General features: G+C 35.8%; 1 protein-coding gene across 1 annotated transcript; it reads left to right on the forward strand.

Moving 5' to 3' along the window:
* Positions 1-2,887: 2,887 nt before the first annotated feature.
* mdu (mitotic spindle positioning protein meduse) lies at positions 2,888-8,381 on the forward strand. The gene is made up of 2 exons (XM_089697620.1): positions 2,888-3,090; positions 5,507-8,381. The coding sequence occupies exons 1-2, from the start codon at positions 3,082-3,084 to the stop codon at positions 6,395-6,397; spliced, it is 900 nt and encodes a 299-aa protein (XP_089553746.1). The 5' UTR covers positions 2,888-3,081; the 3' UTR covers positions 6,398-8,381.
* The last annotated feature ends 15,636 nt before the right edge of the window (positions 8,382-24,017 follow it).

The following is a 24,017-nucleotide window of genomic DNA, read 5'->3' on the forward strand; positions in this document are numbered from 1 at the left end:
GTTAAATCGAGAGGCATTTTCCCACGGCAATGGAAAGTGGCACAGGTCATATTGATCCTGAAACCTGGTAAGGCTCCAGAAGAAGTGTCGTCTTACAGGCCGATAAGTTTGCTTCCTACTCTTTCCAAAGTAATAGAGATTCTTTACTTGAAAAGGTTGAACTCAGTTATAGAAGAAAACAAAATCATACCGGACCACCAATTCGGATTTAGACAAAAACATGGAACCACAGAACAAATTCACCGACTGGTAGAAAAAATTCACAAAGCTTACGAGGCCAAAAAATACTGCAGTGCAGTGTTTCTTGACATATCACAGGCTTTTGATAGAGTCTGGCATCAGGGCCTACTATATAAAATAAAAACTAAATTACCAACTAATCACTTCATATTTCTCAAGTCCTATCTAGAGGACAGACACTACCAAGTAAGGCAAGGAGAATATGTTACGACCCTTCACAAAGCTCACGCCGGAGTTCCCCAAGGAAGTGTACTCGGTCCTACACTGTACCTGCTATTTACAGCAGATTTGCCCATGACAGATGGCGTGGTAATTGGAACTTTTGCTGACGACACTGCAGCCCTAGCGATCCACGAAAATCCAGTACAAGCTAGTGAAAACCTCCAAGTCTGTCTTGATAAAATTACAGATTGGTTATCAACCTGGCGAATTAAAGCCAATGAAAAGAAGTCTGTACAGGTAACATTTGCGACTCGTTACGGCTCGTGCTCACAAGTGTCTCTCAATGGTGTACCTATTCCTCAGGCCGATGGCGCGAAATACCTTGGCATCTATCTGGATCGCAGACTCACATGGAGAACACATATTTTTACTAAACGTAAAGCCCTTGGCATTCAACTGAGAAAAATGTACTGGCTCCTCAACAAAAAATCTAAACTCTCGTTGGAAAATAAATTACTTTTGTACAAAAGCATCATTAAACCAATCTGGACCTATGGGATCCAGTTATGGGGAACTGCTTCCAACTCCAATATCGAAATTTTGCAAAGGTTTCAATCGAAAATGCTTAGACTAATCACAAACGCTCCTTGGTATGTTACAAACCAACAGTTACACCACGATCTTAAAATTCGAACAGTTAAAGACGAAATCAAGCACTCTATGAGCTCCTACAAAAAAAGACTTGATAAACATCCCAATGCTTTGGCCATGGATTTAATGAAAAACGACACAAGATTCCAAAGACTTAAAAGAAAAGCTCCCATAGATTTATAAGAAAAGAAAAAAAAAAAAAAAAGTAATAACGGCTGGCATCACTGGATCGCTCGCCCTACAAGTCTCAATACATTCATAACCAAGTGCTGAATGTTCTATGAACAGATTGCATTTACATATACATAAAAAAAAAAAAAAAAAAAAAAAAGTTTAAGTGAATTTTCTGTAGAAATATATATTTACAATATCTTATTGTTGTTTTCATTACATACCCATCTAGAACTAAGATTTACCAAAAGATAGCAATCTTATTTCCATTTATAGCAAAAATATTCTGTATTTCAAATGCATTATGAAAAAAGGGAAGGTTGCTTTAATTTTAATGGATTGATGTATTTCCATTTTTTTTTAATTTTTTATTGGTAAGTAATAGGGAAGCGCTTGACCACAATCTCATGATGACCATGATGTTGCTATCAATAAATCTAATAGTACAATTATTAATTATTTAGGCAATAAATAATTATAATACCTAACAACCTACCTAATAGCAATTTTTGTGAATGATTTATTTCTGATAACTTTTCAGTACAATTTTAAATTAATAAATTGGCAAAAATGTCTCGAAAATATTGACATAATCAAGGTTAATAAACCTTTACTTATTTTACGCGAAATGATAATTTATTTAAAGCTATATTGAATTTGAAATTTTTGGTTTTACGGCATTCAAATGCTTTATAAATATAAACTAGCGGTCCGCCCCGGCTTCGCCCGTGGTACCTACATGTTTAAGCTATTTAGCTATCCTGTCTCTCAAGTTGGATCGAACTGCACATGGTGTGCGAATTTTATTATAATTGGTTAAGTGGTTTAGGAGTCCATTGAGGACAAACATTGTGTCACGAGATTTATATATATTAAATTTATAAAGAATAGAAAAAAAGCTATATTACCTATCTGTCATTCAAAAATTAATATTTAAATTAGCAACTAACTACAACATTAATAAATTTGAAAAAAAGAAATGAAACAAAGAAATCTTGCTCGAAATAATAATTATTTAACGTGGCTTCTTTTAATGTGATGTATCCTAATCCCTTGAATATATCCTTTTCCGGTCACAAGTTAAATTAAAAGGGTCCGGACCACAGGGAGTCCCTTCCAAAATCAGTAGCGCGGAAATCCGTGTTTAAATTTCAAACCGTCCGCGTCGGTATAAATATTTTTGTAGGTAACACAGCTCTGTGCATCATATAAATTCTCGTGGCCAGAAGTTAAGTAGGAACCTATCTGTCTAATCAGAAAGTAAGTAAAGTTTATTTTACAAAATATACCTAGTTACCTACATACGTATCGGTATAGCCCTTTTATTTAAGGGTAGAGCATTATTTTAGGTAGTAAATTTTATTTATTTATTTATAAAATGGAATAAACAATTCTCTAATGTAGATCTAGACTTAAACTCGCCTTCGTAAAATTTTACTAATTTATTAAGTTTTAACAAAGATATTGCCTGCACTTCATATTTCAAATCGAAGTAAAGAAACTATTTCTTGCTCCAAATAATATTATTGAGCCATCACAGCGACACGTGAGTGTAAATCTGCTCTTGACAGTTCCAAGTGTATCGCTTTATAAATCCCGCGTGTAATATTTGTACACCTTTCTCTTTTCCACAGGTAAGTAATCCTCTCACTCGCGCTAATTAGACGGCTGACGGTGATACGCGCACGGCGCACGCCGCCGGCCGCAGAGGACGTTAGCCCGCACGACGTGACAGACGCGTTCGTTTGTAAGCGGCAATCTACTTAAAATCGTGGCAGGTGTCGGTACCGTCATGTGTGTGTAAAGTGAAGTTTTGTGCCAATTCAGTTTCCTGTTTACGGATTGTTACATTTAAATATGGGTGAAGTGAGTATCTCTTGTGTTCTTGTTGGAATGTGCTCGCTGCTCTAGATGGTGGTCAGTAGATCCTTTGATCGCGAGTTCGTAGGTCGATGGCTCGGGATACAGTATACACGACGCGTAGTCTCGTTTCTGCTATAATTACGTGCTGAATAAAGTTTTGGAATGTACACCGGGGTCCAAAGAGAGCTTTTACGAGGTCACTTCCACGGTCTGGCGTCGTTCCGCCGAGATTAAAGTACTGTTATACATCTGATAAGCCGCTCGATATATTATCTTCGATATTGTTCATTTTTATTGGAATCGAACGTTCTTGCAATAACAAATGAGTGGCTATTGTCTTATCTGAATGTATTAACTAATATGCTATCGACCTAATCAATTTATCACATAGGTATACGCACTTGAAACTTAGGTATATTGTTACATGCTCTATATCCACAATGAACAAACCATATGTAGGTATTCAGTATTAATCTTTCTTATATCTTAGTGTATATGTTTGATAAATACAACAGTAAACTGTAAGACTTCTTAAGAACGTAAGAAAGCGAGTGGATGTGAACTTAGCACATTCTTAAGTATGACCTCTATAATTTACCGGAACTTCAAGTTGTCGTAAGCGCTTTTCTTTACATAATATTAGGTATATATTATATGTATATGCCTGAATAATTTCATATTGTAGTTACGTTTTAAAACATTGAAGGCAAAATACAAGCTGTGTAATCACAAATACATCTGTTCTTAGACAAATTTAATTTTATTAATCACTATGAATCATTATATGAATCATAAAATAAATACAGTTTAAAAGTTTACTACCATATGCAATAGGTACACATTAATTAAAGGTATTTCTTTAGAAATTTGCGGCACGAATTAAGGGGGGGGAGGGGAGGGAAAGGGTGGGGGGAGGTAAGGGGAGGTAAGGGGAGTGAAGTGGGGGGGTGAGGAAACCCCCCCTTCTATTTTTTTTTATTTTTTTTTGAGATTATATTTATACTAGCTTACCGCCCGCGGCTTCGCCCGCTGTGACTTAAACCTAATAAATTATATACTAAAACCTTCCTCTTGAATCACTCTATCTATTAAAAAAAACCGCATCAAAATCCGTTGCGTAGTTTGAAAGATTTAAGCATACAAAGGGACATAGGGATAGAGAAAGTGACTTTGTTTTATACTATGTAGTAATGTAGTTAGAAATATAACGAAGATTATGGGCTTTCTTGACTGCTCCGGCGCTGCAGAACGTGGCGCTTGCCCCCGTGTACCTCGTTGCAGGCAGGAGTCTTCACTTGCCTTCGTAGCTTCGGCTTTTTGGTCGCCTTTGGCGACCAGCCTCAGCCACTCCGGCTCGCTTGACTCTGCCTGCTCCTCAGCACACGCGGGCGCCACGCTCCTCCGCGCCTCCGACTTTTTTAATACACTCTAGTGTATGACAGACAAGTACCACGTGGAATCGGGGTGGACAGATTCGGTTCTGTGATTAACAATTTGTGTGCAATATACATACAATAAAAACATTTTTTTTAAATAATTATATATTCAAATCTTGTATACATGTTTGATACAATTTACAATGGCAATGAATGGATCCATTTTATTTTTTTCCACCCATCGTCTCGACATATTCTATAATATTATCACCGAAGTTTGCTGGGTGGTTATAGTTATCTTTTTTAAAAAATCTTTTTACAACATGCCACTGGGACTCAAATGGGTCAGAGGCAACAAATGGGTTGTCTGGGTCTGAGTGATTAACTTTTTTATGAACATACCCATATTGCCCCAAACAATCATATGCTCGCCAATAACCCGTATGAATTGTTGTCCCCTCAGCAACATGCTTTTGAATGAACTATGGTTTTTAATATGTACATTAAGACATTTGTTATCTCTTTCAAACAAAATTCTTGTAGTTTTGTCAATGTAACTCAAACAATTTTGAACATAATCTCAAAAATTAAAAAAAAGATTTCTCTGTAATTACACGTTTCCGCACAAAAAGCCGCTAATGTATGTTTCGGGGCATCATTATCGATCGATAAAAATTAAAATCGCGCCGAAATTCGTGCCGCACGTTTCTAAAGTCAACCCTAATTAAATATTCCCTATAAGAATACCTAGGCTATCTAACTGCATAATATTGAATATTAATTAAAAACTATATTTATTTTATACCTACCTACTCGTAGTCTGCAGAGTGAATACTAAATGCATCGAGCACTTCATAAAAATGATCACGTTTTTACAAATCTGTGTCACATTGTAAGGTCAGAGCCGACCAGTAGGTATCGAGACACACGCGCAATAAAATAAAGCATATACGGCAATATTGCACAATTAAGATAGCACAGTCACGTTTGTCATGTAAATACTTTTGTGGTACGATTTAAAAAAATGTCTTTCATTTTTCCAGTCGTTGCTGAAAGAAGATCCCCTCTCCAGGATCCAGAGGGAAATCATTGAAGTCACGGAGAGGGAAAGGGAGTTCAAGGAGGGCCATTTCAGAATAAACAGACTCCTATCAGAGTCCACCATTGATGTAAACAAACAAAACGGCCACGTCAATGGCAATGGCATCGATAAACCTGGGAAAACTTTAAATAGAGCTGTGTCCACTTCACACCTACTAGGGCCTATAGCACCGTCACCTCCTACTACGCCCGCGCTCCTGAATACAAACGGCTACACGCGTAGATTTACGCCTCAAAATGGGACAAAAGGCTTGATGCAAAGGTTTATCGCAAGTAAGGGTAAAATGCCAGCTACCTCGCCTGGCGCTCCAACATCCCCGACTGCGCTTGTATCGACGCCCTTTCCACCGGCTCCGATCGTCCCAATCGTGCCCGCCGTCGCACCTGCGGCTATAACCCGCACTCCTGAGGGCAAACCAGTGAGAAAAGGTTACGTTCCAGTCGAAGAAAAAATTCAAAAGGAGCTCCAAGAGATGAAAAATAGGGAACACGAATTAAAGAAAATGAGAAAGAAACAAAAGCCATTCGATTTAGAGCTCAGTGATAATGAAACGACTTCGGAATCAGAGGATGAAGAAATCCCGATGCCGGGAAAATTGAAAGCGACAAAATCGATAGGCGAATTATACGAGGCATTGAATGAAGATCTAAGGTCGCCATCTCCGAGAAATAGTTCCGGGCACGACTCTCTCGGTAGCTTGAAGCCGGCGAAATCGTTGGCGGAGCTGTGCGAGTTGAGTCCGGGACAAGAGTTCCTCGCTCCGAGCTCCACGCGCCTGATAGCCCAATGGGAATCCATGATTCAACAAAAGCAAGAAGCGGGCGCGGCCTAAATCGCCGGGGTTTACGTTAAAGTGTGTGACGCCAAAACTGCATCGTAAATAAAAATCGGTGGACTGGAAACGTGTGGCGGGTGAGCTCACATGCAAAGCGCGTCATGTGGACAGTGTAACGGACGCCAGTTGGCATTTCGTGATCGTTAAACTCTAACATCCTAACGGTCTGTGCCCGAGTGAAACAGTTCGATTTCTCATTTTTTCGGCCAATCGATTGTGAAGCAATTAATTTTCTCCGCGAACAATGCAAATGATGGTTATCCGTAACGTCTATTAATATGCTGGAAAGCCGATACGCGCGGCATATGGTGTGAGATAGTTTCATCCCATTGTTTAGTATTTCTAGTGTATTCAAGAGGTTTTTTAGCAGCTTTCCCGGCGCAATGCGTCTTAGCGTTAGCACGTGAAGAGAAGCCTCAATCGTCGTGGGAAATTGGGAAATGTAAGAATAGCTGTGACCTTGTTACGCTCGCTTTGTATAATAAAAACTATTTTAAAAGTTTTTGAAACAAATTTCTATCTCTACAAGTTCGTCTATCAGTTCAGTTTCGCCACAAATCTTTCTTTATAATTTTGATATATTTCATAGAAAACGTTGTAAATCATTCGCTTTCTTTAAACTTTTATCACATGTCTTCAATAAGCGATGCCAGTCCAATGTTGCCTGATTGCATTTAGATGCGTGATTATAATGCATAATTCATTGTTCAATTGCGACATACTTTCACGTTTCATGTATGACCTTCTCTAAGACTAATCTTATTTTGAACTCTGTGTTCACTCTTAATTCCAACTATTTTATTCTTAAACAATGCTAATGATATTTGTTTCAAAAACATATTTTTCTAAAAGATGATGCAAAGTACTTAAAGTTTCCTATTTATAAAATTCTATATATGTACTTAGATATAAGCGCATGTTCTAGGCCTCGCTAATCAAAAATATTCTTAGCCAATGAATTTACTTGTAAATTAGTGTATTAATACGAAAAAACGTTGATCGTTGAAATAGAGTGCCTTATTTTATGTAGCGTGTAGCACAAGTTTTAATACTTTTTTATCAATGACAATTTATGTTCTATTATAAATCGTTCATTCGTCGATGGCAACTCTATCTTTTGTATATTGTATATTTATTAATTATTAATAAAACTAATAATATTTTATCAGTGATACAGTCACGAAATGTTATTGAAATGATTATTATAATATCGATTTAATGTAAAAAACAAACAGATTGATAAAATAAACGTGACGGTGGTTTAATCAAGTCAGTATCTTATCAGTGCCAGATACAGTTCGAGAAATAATTATTGTTGAAATATATTAAAATTCTATAAATTAAAATACAAGATTGCATATATTTTTTAAAAAATTTGAACGGATTCTATATAATTGTATAAATAAATGAAGTAATCCTTATCGATATTGTAAATCTCTAAAAACGTTGTATTGCGTTATGAGGGAAAGTAGATCAAAATTAAATGCAATGGCGCTGTTTCAACGAAGCGCTAGTTTATGTACAATTATGTTGACAATAAGATAAAAAATATGTTTTCGAAAGATTTGTAGACGAGTATTTATTTTACAATTAATATTAGTTACTTAATTCGTCAAAATATTAAATCTAAATGCTTTACGAATTGTGCTTAATATCTAAAAACAATCACTAAACATCTAGAACTATAATAAAGTTGTTATTCCTTTTTAATGTTGTTCTAATGCAGTTAAATACTCGTCTATAAATGTATTGAACCAAATAAAAAACCGACTGTATCGCTAAGACTACAGTCTACAGCTGGCTAACATAATTTTAATATTTATCGCTTACAAGGCTCGTACAGTCGTCTATGTGATAAAATGCCTTGATAACATTGCATAATATTGTTTGAAAATGTTTACAAATTGGATATTTACAAAATGTAGTATAATTATAATTTATATGTAGGGTTATCGCAATAAAAACGTTGTCAATAAAGAAATGCTTTCTCTTTTCAACCACAGTGTCCTCATGTTACTGTAACTGATACCTCGGCTTCGCTCGTTGTGTGGTTTTATAAAGTTTGTAGCGTTAAAAGCCGACACACTAAACAATACTTGGATATACAATTCCATTTGAATAAATTACTGTTTAGGTATTTACTACTTACCTATTTCAACAAGAATTTTCGTTCGTGGCATAGATAATATCATCTTTACTTTAGAATACATACTATGTATTAGCTATCTTAAAATGAAAGAGGCGTCAAAATAGATCTTTAATTTTCATAAAAGTTAATACCTGAATCAAATGTTCAGATCCGTCCTTAATTAGGTACCTATCAATATTTTACATAATATTTATGTTAAGTATAGACATTAGACATACATCTCTATAGTAAAGTAATTAGTACATACTACAAATCCCCTACTAAGTTACTACGTCAAAATTTTGTTTGTTTTGATTGTCAATAGCGCCAAGAGCATTGTTTGCTCGTTTGGAATAACAATGCGAACATTAACCGAATATAAAATAATATAATTAGCGCTTTGTGAGCCAGTGTGTACGTGCCTCTCATAGTAACGAGTTGGAGTAAACACTGATGACGTCACGGTTATTAAGTTTTTACAAGTATTCAAATCAATTATATTGCAGAACAAATATAGGTCCAAGGTTATTAGGATATTTATATACTTTTTTTCTTATTAGGATCTTGAGGAAAATAGTTGTTCAATAAAAGTACTCGTCACTCAACATCAATATGGTTGTATAAAAAAACATAGACAGTATATTTACTATAATATATAACTGTATTCAAAAATGCATTATTGCGAATGTTGTATTACAACATTTTTCATGATCATTGATTTTTGAAGCACAAATGCCGTAAAAGTAACAATAGAATATTTTTATAAACATGATGCACTATTTTAATTTTAAAATTTGCAACTAATGGTATGTGGAAATATGAATTCATTCACTCTTAAATCATCGTAAAACAGCCTCGTATTTAAGCAGAAAAAATACACAAACAATGTGCTACTAATTACAAAAAGTAAATAATATATATAATATATACATACACTGCGTATGTAAATTTATCTAGCTATGTACTTAATAATATTAAAACTGAAATAATTAGTTTACTTAACATTTTTACTCAGTTTTAAATATATTTAGAAATAAAAAAATACAAAGATAACAAACACGATCTATTATTCATACTAAATAACCCAGATTTATAATCTTTAATATCTTAAAAATACGTTAGTTCAAAAATATAGTTTTAAAGCGTACATCATTGCAACCGTTATCCAATTTATCATTTATCTCGAGCAGCCGAGTTCAACGAGTGCGCATCGCAGTCCGCAGACAACTTATATAACTCCTATGTTTATAAACATTATATGTATTATTAAGAACATTAAATTTTATTAATTTTATTTATAAACATTAATTATTTACTGACTTTTAATATATATTATCTTTTTACCTGTGTGATAAGACGTAATTAAAAAAATAAAAATACAAACAATAAAAAATTAAAATATACACTGAATTAATATATTCAGATTCTAAATAATATAATGTTATAATATTATGCTGTGATAAGTGCAGCGCATCGTAGCAAGATAAAAAATCTAGTTAGTCCAATTTACATATTAAGTATTATACTTAGTTATATATCGAATACATAATCCTCTTAAAGTATGTCTAAAACAGTATAATCATATTATATAACAAGTAAAAAGTAACACAAGTGGAATAAATATGTTTTCAGTAGATATGTAATGTCAGGCGGTTTGCCTTGCTCTCAATATTGGGTGTTCATATGGTCTGATGAAGATTTATCTCATATCAAATGTACAACTAGATCTTAATATAGTTACTAATCGATATTCAAGCCTTTTCTGAATTAATATATGCATTTACTAATCGCATTTTTAAGGACTATATTTGCAAATACTTAGCGTACAACAAACATTTCTTAATCATAGAATTTTTGGGTGTGTATGGTATTCAAATAAATTAAAATACGAATTCACAAGATAAATATTTTTTCTAATATTTAATTTGCACATCGTCCACATCTAAATTTCAACTGGCAAAGGAAACCAACATATCCTGACAAAACTCCTTAGAAGACTCTTGTCAAACATGGTAATATTATGTTTCTAAATCTTCTAAACCACTTTAAGTATATGAAAATCGTAAATAAATAGATTATAGCTTTTCTATTTTTAATACGAGCTAAGCCGTGGGCTGCAGATAATCCTACTAATACATATTAATTATAGACTAATACATATCACATAGTAAAAGTGTGTGTTGGTGGATAGATGTTCTTTATCCTTTAAGGACGCGTTTACGAATCTGACAAAAATACGCAGTTTTTCGGTGCATTTTGCGGCGAAATAGTACAAAACCAAATTTAACTAAAAATAACCATAAATAGATTACTCCTTAATCTTTAAAAGGTACTAAATTTTAAGTCGAAAATTTTGGTTTATAATATTGAAAAAAATAATTTCCGTTGCCTCTTCACCCAAAATTGACAATATCGTGCTGAATAAACGAACATTTTTCTTGTATTTAATAAAACAAATTGATTTATTTAAAAATATTTTAAGTAAGTAGACATGTCTAACTCAAAAAGGTACTAGATAAAACTATCAAAATGTTACAAATAGGCTGAGAAAAAAATTAAAATCAAATCTTATTTTTTCACATATTTAGCTGTAACGCGTGATACTTATTGCATTGAAATAAGGGTTATTTTATTTGTCACTACCTTGAATTATTGCAACACAATTTGTAATGAAATATTTTAGTAATTTAGTCTGCGCTCAGCCGCCGTTGTGAGTAGACACTGTGACGCTTGTAAGCAGCTCCTCGTTTACGAAAAGATCACTGTACGAATACAAAATATTTCACCTAATAAACTTGATCCTTCACGCATTTATTTTATTTATAGATTTTATACTTATGGGATTATAAATTTCATATTTAGTTTCTGACTTGATGGAGTGACCTGAACGTGTACTTCGAAGACTGCTACTGGAACTAATAAACGATTAGAGCTAGGTATGCCGAGTTTGGGCTCGTTTTGTTAGTTATGTTGAGAGTTGAGACCTTACCTCCGGACTTGATGGAGTGACCTGAAGGTGTACTTCGAAGACGGCTACTGGAACTAATAGACGAGTAGAGCTAGGTATGCCGAGTTTGGGCTCGTTTTGTTAGTTATGTTGAGACCTTACCTCCGGACTTGATGGAGTGACCTGAACGTGTACTTCGAAGACTGCTACTGGAACTAATAAACGATTAGAGCTAGGTATGCCGAGTTTGGGCTCGTTTTGTTAGTTATGTTGAGAGTTGAGACCTTACCTCCGGACTTGATGGAGTGACCTGAAGGTGTACTTCGAAGACGGCTACTGGAACTAATAGACGAGTAGAGCTAGGTATGCCGAGTTTGGGCTCGTTTTGTTAGTTATGTTGAGACCTTACCTCCGGACTTGATGGAGTGACCTGAAGGTGTACTTCGAAGACGGCTACTGGAACTAATAAACGATTAGAGCTAGGTATGCCGAGTTTGGGCTTGTTTTGTTAGTTATGTTGAGACCTTACCTCCGGACTTGATGGAGTGACCTGAAGGTGTACTTCGAAGACGGCTACTGGAACTAATAGACGAGTAGAGCTAGGTATGCCGAGTTTGGGCTCGTTTTGTTAGTTATGTTGAGACCTTACCTCCGGACTTGATGGAGTGACCTGAAGGTGTACTTCGAAGACGGCTACTGGAACTAATAAACGATTAGAGCTAGGTATGCCGAGTTTGGGCTTGTTTTGTTAGTTATGTTGAGACCTTACCTCCGGACTTGATGGAGTGACCTGAAGGTGTACTTCGAAGACGGCTACTGGAACTAATAGACGAGTAGAGCTAGGTATGCCGAGTTTGGGCTCGTTTTGTTAGTTATGTTGAGACCTTACCTCCGGACTTGATGGAGTGACCTGAAGGTGTACTTCGAAGACGGCTACTGGAACTAATAGACGAGTAGAGCTAGGTATGCCGAGTTTGGGCTCGTTTTGTTAGTTACGTTGAGACCTTACCTCCGGACTTGATGGAGTGACCTGAAGGTGTACTTCGAAGACGGCTACTGGAACTAATAGACGAGTAGAGCTAGGTATGCCGAGTTTGGGCTCGTTTTGTTAGTTACGTTGAGACCTTACCTCCGGACTTGATGGAGTGACCTGAAGGTGTACTTCGAAGACGGCTACTGGAACTAATAGACGAGTAGAGCTAGGTATGCCGAGTTTGGGCTCGTTTTGTTAGTTACGTTGAGACCTTACCTCCGGACTTGATGGAGTGACCTGAAGGTGTACTTCGAAGACGGCTACTGGAACTAATAGACGAGTAGAGCTAAGTATGCCGAGTTTGGGCTCGTTTTGTTAGTTACGTTGAGAGTTGAGACCTTACCTCCGGACTTGATGGAGTGACCTGAAGGTGTACTTCGAAGACGGCTACTGGAACTAATAGACGAGTAGAGCTAAGTATGCCGAGTTTGGGCTCGTTTTGTTAGTTACGTTGAGACCTTACCTCCGGACTTGATGGAGTGACCTGAAGGTGTACTTCGAAGACGGCTACTGGAACTAATAGACGAGTAGAGCTAAGTATGCCGAGTTTGGGCTCGTTTTGTTAGTTACGTTGAGACCTTACCTCCGGACTTGATGGAGTGACCTGAAGGTGTACTTCGAAGACGGCTACTGGAACTAATAGACGAGTAGAGCTAAGTATGCCGAGTTTGGGCTCGTTTTGTTAGTTACGTTGAGACCTTACCTCCGGACTTGATGGAGTGACCTGAAGGTGTACTTCGAAGACGGCTACTGGAACTAATAGACGAGTAGAGCTAAGTATGCCGAGTTTGGGCTCGTTTTGTTAGTTACGTTGAGAGTTGAGACCTTACCTCCGGACTTGATGGAGTGACCTGAAGGTGTACTTCGAAGACGGCTACTGGAACTAATAGACGAGTAGAGCTAAGTATGCCGAGTTTGGGCTCGTTTTGTTAGTTACGTTGAGACCTTACCTCCGGACTTGATGGAGTGACCTGAAGGTGTACTTCGAAGACGGCTACTGGAACTAATAGACGAGTAGAGCTAAGTATGCCGAGTTTGGGCTCGTTTTGTTAGTTACGTTGAGACCTTACCTCCGGACTTGATGGAGTGACCTGAAGGTGTACTTCGAAGACGGCTACTGGAACTAATAGACGAGTAGAGCTAAGTATGCCGAGTTTGGGCTCGTTTTGTTAGTTACGTTGAGACCTTACCTCCGGACTTGATGGAGTGACCTGAAGGTGTACTTCGAAGACGGCTACTGGAACTAATAGACGAGTAGAGCTAAGTATGCCGAGTTTGGGCTCGTTTTGTTAGTTACGTTGAGAGTTGAGACCTTACCTCCGGACTTGATGGAGTGACCTGAAGGTGTACTTCGAAGACGGCTACTGGAACTAATAGACGAGTAGAGCTAAGTATGCCGAGTTTGGGCTCGTTTTGTTAGTTACGTTGAGACCTTACCTCCGGACTTGATGGAGTGACCTGAAGGTGTACTTCGAAGACGGCTACTGGAACTAATAGACGAGTAGAGCTAAGTATGCCGAGTTTGGGCTCGTTTTGTTAGTTACGTTGAGACCTTACCTCCGGACTTGATGGAGTGACCTGAAGGTGTACTTCGAAGACGGCTACTGGAACTAATAGACGAGTAGAGCTAAGTATGCCGAGTTTGGGCTCGTTTTGTTAGTTACGTTGAGACCTTACCTCCGGACTTGATGGAGTGACCTGAAGGTGTACTTCGAAGACGGCTACTGAAACTAATAGACGAGTAGAGCTAGGTATGCCGAGTTTAGGCTCATTTTGTTAGTTATGTTGAGACCTTACCTCCAGACTTGATGGAGTGACCTGCAGGTGTACTTCGAAGACGGCTACTGGAACTAATAGACGAGTAGTGCTAGGTATGCCGAGTTTGGGCTCGTTTTGTTAGTTACGTTGAGACCTTACCTCCGGACTTGATGGAGTGACCTGAAGGTATAATAAAACAACAGAATGAAGTGCAGAACAGAACTGACATGTTTTATTATTTGAAACATATATATATACCTATATCACCAAACCAGCCAGTACAGTAAGAAGTTCACATATAACATATTAGATATTATTTTAACACCCCCACTATATCTAACAATGTTATATTGATAAGTGTACAATAACATAAATATGCTGAACCCCCAGTTGTAGTTGTAATCTTCACATCGCCAGAACATAAAACTGACAACTTTTCACTGTTTGCAACGATAATTTCCTGTTTCTGATCATAAGACGCATTCATAACCCAACTTTCATTTGCCGTAAGGTGTACACTGGCTCCAGAGTCAATATACCATGCATTTTTATTGAAATTCTCGCTTTGGAACACAGCACTAAAAGCATTAGACTGCATTCGAGGTTTTTCTTTGGAGTTCGACGCGTTTTCGTTATTTGTACATTGATTTCGATAGTGTCCTTTTTGTTTACATCGGTAACATGTCACTGTCTTCACCTTGACGTTTGATTTTGACGGATCGACAATGTTACCAACATTGACATTTTTTCTTGACGCCATTTTATTTTTCATGTACTTCGAACGAGCTGCGAATGCTCCGCCAACTTCATCATGTTCCTCTATGGTTGACTCCATGTCTAACAATTTCGACTTTATAGAATCAGCCGTTATGTTAATGCCTGAATGCTCTATTGCCATGATCATCGGTGAAAACCGCTCTGGTAATCCTGCTAATAACAATGAGCCTGTCCACTGGTCATTTATTTCAAAACCTGTGCCACTTAATTTTTGAGCCGTGTCAATTATTTGAGTCACATAGGACGTCATTGAACTGCAGTTTTCCAGTCTTATCGAAATTAGATTCCGTAACAGATTTATCCTTCTTGAAAAAACCGTTGTCATCGAATAACTGTTGTAATTTTTCCCAGAGTTCTTTTGATGTTCTTACACTTTTTACATGTACAAACAAAGACGGATCGATTGTCATAATCGGGTTTTTTCGTCATCTGCAGCTCCTACGATTGCTCCTTCTGGCTTTACACAATGTTTCTTGCCTTCAAGGATTAGGAAATTCTCTGCCGCGAAGCACCACTCGCTGTAATTTTCCCGTCCACGTAATTTAGGTACATTTATCAAGTAGTTGGCCACCATCGTAATTCCAAATAAAAATTTTATTTCACGAATATCCAACAACACAATGAAAAAACGTGTTGAAAAAAGCTTTTTAACACTCGTACCAAAACGAAATTCTTGTTAAAAAATCTGCTTTTTTACTGATTCTCTGGGCCCATAACCTATAATAAAACAACAGAATGAAGTGCAGAACAGAACTGACATGTTTTATTATTTGAAACATATATATATACCTATATCACCAAACCAGCCAGTACAGTAAGAAGTTCACATATAACATATTAGATATTATTTTAACAGAAGGTGTACTTCGAAGACGGCTACTGGGACTAATAGACGAGTAGAGCTAGGTATGCCGAGTTTGGGCTCGTTTTGTTAGTTACGTTGAGACCTTACCTCCGGACTTGATGGAGTGACCTGAAGGTGTACTTCGAAGACGGCTACTGGGACTAATAGACGATTAGAGCTACGTGAAGGTAGTCGTGGTGATACACCCGAAGGGCAACCGGAAAGATATGACGATCAATTTTTGAAGGAGAACATGAAGACACATTTAATTCGATTTTATAAGAACAGCCTCCTTCCAGAATTGACCGATCCAAGATTCAAAAGAAATATACAGCATAATATACATACTACAGGAACATTCATCAAATTGCCATAGTAATATAATGAAAACTAAGAATTAATTAAAAAGAATTGTTTTTCTTGAGTTTTATCCATTTTTTTATCTTTTACCCTGCATAACCCTACCCTATCTATCCTACCCTACACTACTCTACTCTACACTACTTTACCCTATTCTACCATACTATACACTACTCTACCTTACCAAACTTCACATAAACCATGTACTTAATAGTCTGAAAAAAGCCTAAACATTTTGTTTGGATAGGTGAGCCTGTTCTTGAGTTATAAAATTACAACGCAAAGTGGCATCATCACTATCACTACATAGTATAAAACAAAGTCGCTTTCCCTGCCCCTATGTCCCTATGTCCCTTTGTACGTTTAAATCTTTGAAACTACGCAACGGATTTTGATGCGGTTTTTTTTAATAGATAGAGTGATTCAAGAGGAAGGTTTATATGTATAATAAGATCCATTAAGTAGTGGAGAAGTACTGTTATTTTTGAGGTTTCTAATGTGATGTCGTAAAAAATTACATTTATTCCGCTTACATTGCAAACGCAGGCTGAACCCTACGAGTTTTATCAAAATAATGTACTAAGTATTATACACATTGAAAAGGTCTACAGAAAAGTCCGCGATGGTATATGTCTATCTCTTATGGATAACCCACAATAACTTTTTTTTGTCATTTACTTTTTACGACAAATAATGGCTAATTTTCGAAGCGATTTTAACCAATACAGCATTAATCCTTAAGCAATTAAATACCATGGATACATTGTTCATTTAATATAGATCTATATGGCCCTTTACACCGCATGATTTAAGAGAATATTTTCGAAGATATTACAGATTTAAAAATTGCGGGACGTAGCGTTTGCGGCCGCCCGGCTATGTATTTTATACCCGTGCGAATTGCGATGCCGGAGCGGGCCGCTATATTTTTATACCTATACAACGTTCACAATTTTTCTGTAGTGTATTTAGTATCAGCATTGCACCCGTGCGAAGCCGGGACGGGTCGCTAGTATTATTATTTATTATAAAGAGGAAAGGTTTGTATGTATGTATGGTTTTCACGCATAAACTACTGGATCGATTTTGATGAAATTTGGCACAGATAATCTTTAGACCCTGAGAAAGAACATAGGCTATGTTTTATATTTATTGCGAAATATGTACCACGGGCGAAGCCGGGGCGGACCGCTAGTTGATTATAAATAGATAGATACATTATATTATCACTATCATCACTACATAGTACATATAAAACAAAGTCGCTTTCTCTGTCCCTATGTCCCTTTGTACGCTTAAATATTTGAAACTACGCAACGGATTTTGATGTGGTTTTTTTTTTAATAGATAGAGTGATTCAAGAGGAAGGTTTATATGTATAATAACATCCATTAAATAGTGGAAAAGTACTGTTATTTTTGAGGTTTCTAATGTGATGTCGTAAATAATAACATTTATTCCGCTTACATTGCAAACGCAGGCTGAACCCTACGAGTTCTATCAAAATAATGTACTAAGTATTGTACACATTGAAAAAGTCTACGGAAAAGTCCGTGATGGTATATGTCTATCTCTTATGGATAACCCACAATTACTTTTTTTTGTCATTTACTTTTTACGACAAATAATGGCTAATTTTCGAAGCGATTTTAACCAATACAGCATTAATTCTTAACCAATTAAATACCTTAAATACATTGTTCATTTAATATAGATCTATATGGCCCTTTACACCGTATGATTTAAGTGAATATTTTCGAAGATATTACAGATTTAAAAATTGCGGGACGTAGCGTTTGCGGCGGTACCGGCCGGCCGCCGCGGCCGTGCCATTGCACCCATGCGAAGCATGGGCGGGTCGCTAGTTAGATATAAATAAAGATACATATTATATACATATGATATAAGATTTTTGATAGATTTTATTAAAGTGAAACTTTTATTACATCGTCTCAAACTTTTTGGTCTGTGTAGCGCATGTCGCGTGTATCGCGGCTGCCGAGTAGGTATACCTACTCAGCACGCGACATGCGCTACACAAAGCAGTGTTCGGAACCGTTCGAACACTTTTACCGTGGTTTCATAAAACCACACAACATTTTATTTATAGTAATGTTTCAGTATATTGGAACTTAAAAAGTATTTGCAAGTACCTATCAGTAGTATATGTATGTGCCAAATAAAAGTATTTTCTTTCTAGTTTTCGAAAACCCACTTGCATTTGATACCACAACAAAATTATATACTAAAAAAACGAGCCCAAACTCGGCACACCTAGCTCAGCTCGTATATTAGTTCCAGTAGCAGTCTTCGAAGTATACCTTCAGGTCACTCCATCAAGTCCGGAGGTAAGGTCTCGACATAACTAACAAAACGAGCCCAAACTCGGCACACCTAGCTCTACTCGTCTGTTAGTTCCAGTTGCCGTCTTCGAAGTACACCTGCAGGTCACTTTATCAATTGCGGAGGTAAGGTCTCAATATAACTAACAAAATGAGCCCAAACTCGGCACACCTAGCTCAAATCGTCTAGTAGTTCCAGTAGCCGTCTTCGAAGTACACCTGCAGGTCACTCCATCAAGTCTGGAGGTAAGGTCTCAACATAACTAACAAAATGAGCCTAAACTCGGCATACCTAGCTCTACTCGTCTATTAGTTCCAGTAGCCGTCTTCGAAGTACACCTTCAGGTCACTCCATCAAGTCCGGAGGTAAGGTCTCAACGTAACTAACAAAACGAGCCCAAACTCGGCATACCTAGCTCTACTCGTCTATTAGTTCCAGTAGCCGTCTTCGAAGTACACCTTCAGGTCACTCCATCAAGTCCGGAGGTAAGGTCTCAACGTAACTAACAAAACGAGTCCAAACTCGGCATACCTAGCTCTACTCGTCTATTAGTTCCAGTAGCCGTCTTCGAAGTACACCTTCAGGTCACTCCATCAAGTCCGGAGGTAAGGTCTCAACATAACTAACAAAATGAGCCCAAACTTGGTACACGTAGCTCTAATCATCTATTAGTTCCAGTAGCCGTCTTCGAAGTACACTTTGGCAAGTACTTGTTTACCAATCAATCACTGTCCAATGAAATTAGGTAAATGGTATCTACTTTTGTGACCATTCAACGTTACAAACAAATCAAAGTAAATTAAAAAAAAAAAAAACATGGCAATAAAAATAAGTTCAATTATCAAGTCGTGTCAGTTTAGTCATAATTTCGTCGTTTCTCGCATTTCGCTGTGTGTGTGAGCCGTGCACGTGTAGTAGTAAGACTCAAAACGTAAAATTGATGCGCGTCAATTTGTATATGCGTCCTTAACATAAAAAAGTATAATGGGATCGAAACGAAATTATGTATGTAGATACTTATATAAATTATCTATACTAATATAATAAAGCTGAACAGTTAGTTTGTTTGAACGCGCTAATCTCGGGAACTACTGGTCCGATTGAAAAAATTCTTTCGGTGTTAGATAGCCCATTTATCGAAGACGGCTATATATCATCACGCTAAGACCAACACGAGCGGAGCCACGCGGGTGAAACCGCGCGGCACTGCTAGTAATATTATAACAGTCTGGATAGGTATGATACCTTCCATGGTATCGTGCAAGTGAAGCGAGCTGCAGCTAGTAATCTGTAAAGTAAATGCATTCCTAGACGACGCTGATAAAAACACTCGAGACGTTTTGTAGATCACTTGTTTTGAAGTGATTGTTGACGCCACACTTTACAGCTAGATTTATTAAATAAAACTTACAAAAATTTATTACAATACTGGAAGTACTATGGCTCATGCGCATTTTTATTCTTTAGGTAAGTATATGTTACTGTTAGCATATCTAAATATCATGCCTCAAAAATGTTTATTATTATTTTATGATGAACGTTAAAAGCTGCCATTGTCTGAAAGCAAATTGCATTGTTATCTCAGTTCTCGATCAATATCCGTCGATAAGGTTCTATTATTACGGCTGTTTTATCGGCCTGATTACAGACGATTAACAATGTTTCTAAGTATTTACGGTCAATTAATCGTTCCAAGTTATATGTCAGATAAGGTTGTTGTTTGATGATCATTGCTTAAAGATTGTTGAAAACCGACCCTTATGGGATGATGCAGCGGGTGATCTTCTAGCTGAAAACAAAATAAATTATAACATATTATTAATTTAATATCTTCTTTAGACTAATAATTATTAATCTAAAGAAAACATACAGTACCAAGGTACAAGTGTACAACCACAGGTGTGCACTGTGCAGCATTAATTAAAAATTAGGATAAAAAAATTATCAGTTTTGCATTTATTTCATTTATTTACTGATAGAATAGGTAGTCTCTAAAGATATTGGCTTACCAGACGATTTTGTTGGATAATAATGCGATAAGTTAAGGGTATTAAAATAAGCAGGAGACAAAACAAACATACATTTAAAACCATATGATAAAGGTACCTGTGGGCTGTGGTATTTACATAATGTATTCTTCCTTGATTGAAGAAGCAGTTTCTATTTGATTTCTGCTTGTATACAATTAAATTAAGTTTAATATATACTTTCAAGTAAGCGCTTAATCGTGACTGCAATTACGTCATTAGAACCTTCTAAGGAAAATCCAAAACAGTACGAAGGTTACATATAATTATGTATGCTGTTTTCTACGAGTAAACAATTTCTTATTGTTGGAAAATTCTTCACTAGAATAAGCATTTTCTTGTGTGGAAATAGAAAAGTGAAATAGTTCCATGGAAGTGGAATAGTGTGGAATTTTTAATTTTTATTATTGTTTATTTGAATTATTAGAATTCTATATATATCTTAGAATAATTGAATTAAGGAGTATATTTTAGTTATTTTACTAATAATAGATATGTAGTTACTAAATACATATATAAAAAATTATACTTACGATAAATCGTGCAGTTCACTATCAATTCAGTTTTTCATATCGTTTAATAATTTGCCTATAATTCTTATAGATTAAATTCCAATTAGTGAATCAGTCTTTCTAAGATTGATAATGAGTTCTAGCTAATTTATTATACCTACCTAGCTAAAAAATGTAATATGTATTGTATATACATAATATATTATGATTTTGCTTATCGTGTGTTGCGTCAATATAATAATCGCGTCATTCATATATAAAATACCCACGGGGAATTGTGTATGTGGCATTTTTTGTAATAAAACCTGAATTTTGAATCCATACTGTGATAGTAAGACGAAGTATATCTTAATTAAAGCTTATCAGGTATTAGTTTTTTAGTTAGTACTACGGGTTTCATCCTTCATCCATGTGGTTTTACTCGCGAGCCATTGAATAAAAATAGCATCTCTACAACAGCATAATCTATTTGAATATAAACTTTCCAAAATCAGTTTCCATATTATTATTTATTATCGAAAGCTCAGCTGGACTCTATCGTTTACATTATATGGTTATTAATAACAGAATGTGAATGAATTGAATTTTTAAAAAGTATAGTGCCTAGTAGCACAGTTTAAGAATGATTGTTACACTGTTAAGTATCACTTACACGGAAAGTTCGTGTGTATAAAAGGTATTATATTATATATGTGGTCTTACATAACAAAGGCAACCCTTCGTCACGGCCGGCGCGCCTGCTCCTTAAGGTTAGTGTGGCTCATGGCTGGTAAATGTCACTCAACTTGTAGAGAATTCATAATGATAGTGACGTAAGCTACGCCTGGTTATAGTGCACTTGGTTTTTTCATACAAACTGGTTTAGCAGTGCTTTTAACACATATAATATGCCATGTATTAAGTATAAGGTATAAGGTAACTACAGGTATTTTACAGGTAAATGGCAAGTAATAATTGAATTACCTATGTACTTGTAGCCAATGGCGAACCTTAAAAAGTATCTAATGCAGAAAAAATGTATGATAAATCAGTGATGCACTTATTCAACTTTTTTACAGATGTATAATTGAGGAAAACAAAAGAAGAAATGTTTTAATATCTACATTAATGTTTACACATAACGCTGTAAAATAAGCTTTTTTAATCTTGCCTATATTCTATGTAACTATCAAATTTCAACAAAATCAGTTCAATAGCTTTGTTACACCTTCACACTACACTTCCTTAATCCGTAAAAACTGGGATTCACAATATTATGTATTAGGATTATGTACGCGATACTTTATCTTATACAGATTAAAATATAAATTGTACTAGTCTGTCAGGTTTATTACCTGACTCCCTAGAAGGTTAAGTTTTTTCGAGTGTGTGTAGGTACTTATATTTATATGCTACGCTTAAATGGGGCTATATGATATATCATCGAGATATATACGGCTATAAAGGCTTTTTTGCAATTAGTTTCATGTGATTCAACTTTTGTTTGTAACATTTGAATAACAGATTTTTATACAAAATCACGTCTTCATTTTTCTCCCTAACCTAATCAGTATATTTTACATTATGTATATTGAGCCAATGTTCATATGAAAATTGAAATATAATGATCGCTAATGAAGAATATTTTACATTGAAAAATGACCCTGGAAGTTATTTGAGCATAACGAAGCACTCACAAATGGTTTACGATACAATATGTAAATACTAAATATGCTAGAATATCGCCAGAAGGTATGCGTGAACTATAATTTAATTAGTATCAATTTATTTGTCTCGGTCAACGACTATGTGAACTAGACAGAATGCTATTTACCTCCTCCACAAGGGCGTTTTCTTTACTAAGGTATTTATTTCACGACGACGCTCCCATTGGATTATCATTAACCAATTTGAATGTTTTTGTATGCCTAGCTGAAAATTAAACATTTTGTTTTCTTGTTTTTCTGCGACGTTTTCGTTGTTGCTTTTGCCTTTCTTCAAATTTATTCAAATTTGAGGATTATAATCAATTTTTCAATGAAACATCTTTCACGTAATGAATATGTAATGAAAACTCATAAAAATATATTATTATGACATACCACATACATACCTACATACCTACCTATAATATGTTTTTGTAGGTAATATTGGAATGATACTTTATCAAAATAAAACTTCTTTGACGTAGTAAGTAATCAGTTGTGTCTATAATTTCTAAAGGAAAATAAAAGGCGTAAAAATGTAAATGAGATATTATTATGCAAGGTCTAGATTTTGACGGTCACATTAATAATTCATAACTTCTGAAACACTGGCTGCTCTAAAGCGGGTTTGCTTTTTTATTTCAAACAGGTTAAATATCTTTAGGCATAACTTCTTAATAACTTACAATTTATTCACAGTATTGGGTTATTTACCACGGGTTGAAGGTGTTTTTTTTAAATAAAAACATTAATATTAGTTTAAATAATTAATCCCCATTAATTGCACAAATAATTTGATAATTGACACTGGACCAGTTTAAATAACATACTGTTAATTCTTATTAAGTACTTGAGTAAGTACTTACAGCTCAAAGTAAACGAATATCGTGATGGAAGTCGTATTAACAGCAAAGTTCGATGACATGTGACATAAACTAAACGGCACTTTACCAGCCTTGTGGTTTATGTACTACTTGCAAACTACTTGCTTTCTCCCGCGGCTTCTATCGTGTGCACTTCATGTAATTGAAGATAGATTGCCATAAAAATGTCAATCTATACTAATATTATAAAGCTGAAGAGTTTGTTTGTTTGTTTGACCGCGCTTATCTCAGGAACTACTGATCCGATTTCAAAAATTCTTTCGGTGTTAGATAGCCCATTTATCGAGGAAGGCTAAAGGTAGGCTTTATCTCACGCTAA

Source organism: Colias philodice, chromosome 7 (genome assembly GCF_061535455.1).
Source record: "Colias philodice isolate Cphi_HAF_F1 chromosome 7, ilColPhil1 Martin Lab GWU primary, whole genome shotgun sequence".
In the NCBI taxonomy this organism is placed as follows: Eukaryota; Metazoa; Arthropoda; class Insecta; order Lepidoptera; family Pieridae; genus Colias; species Colias philodice.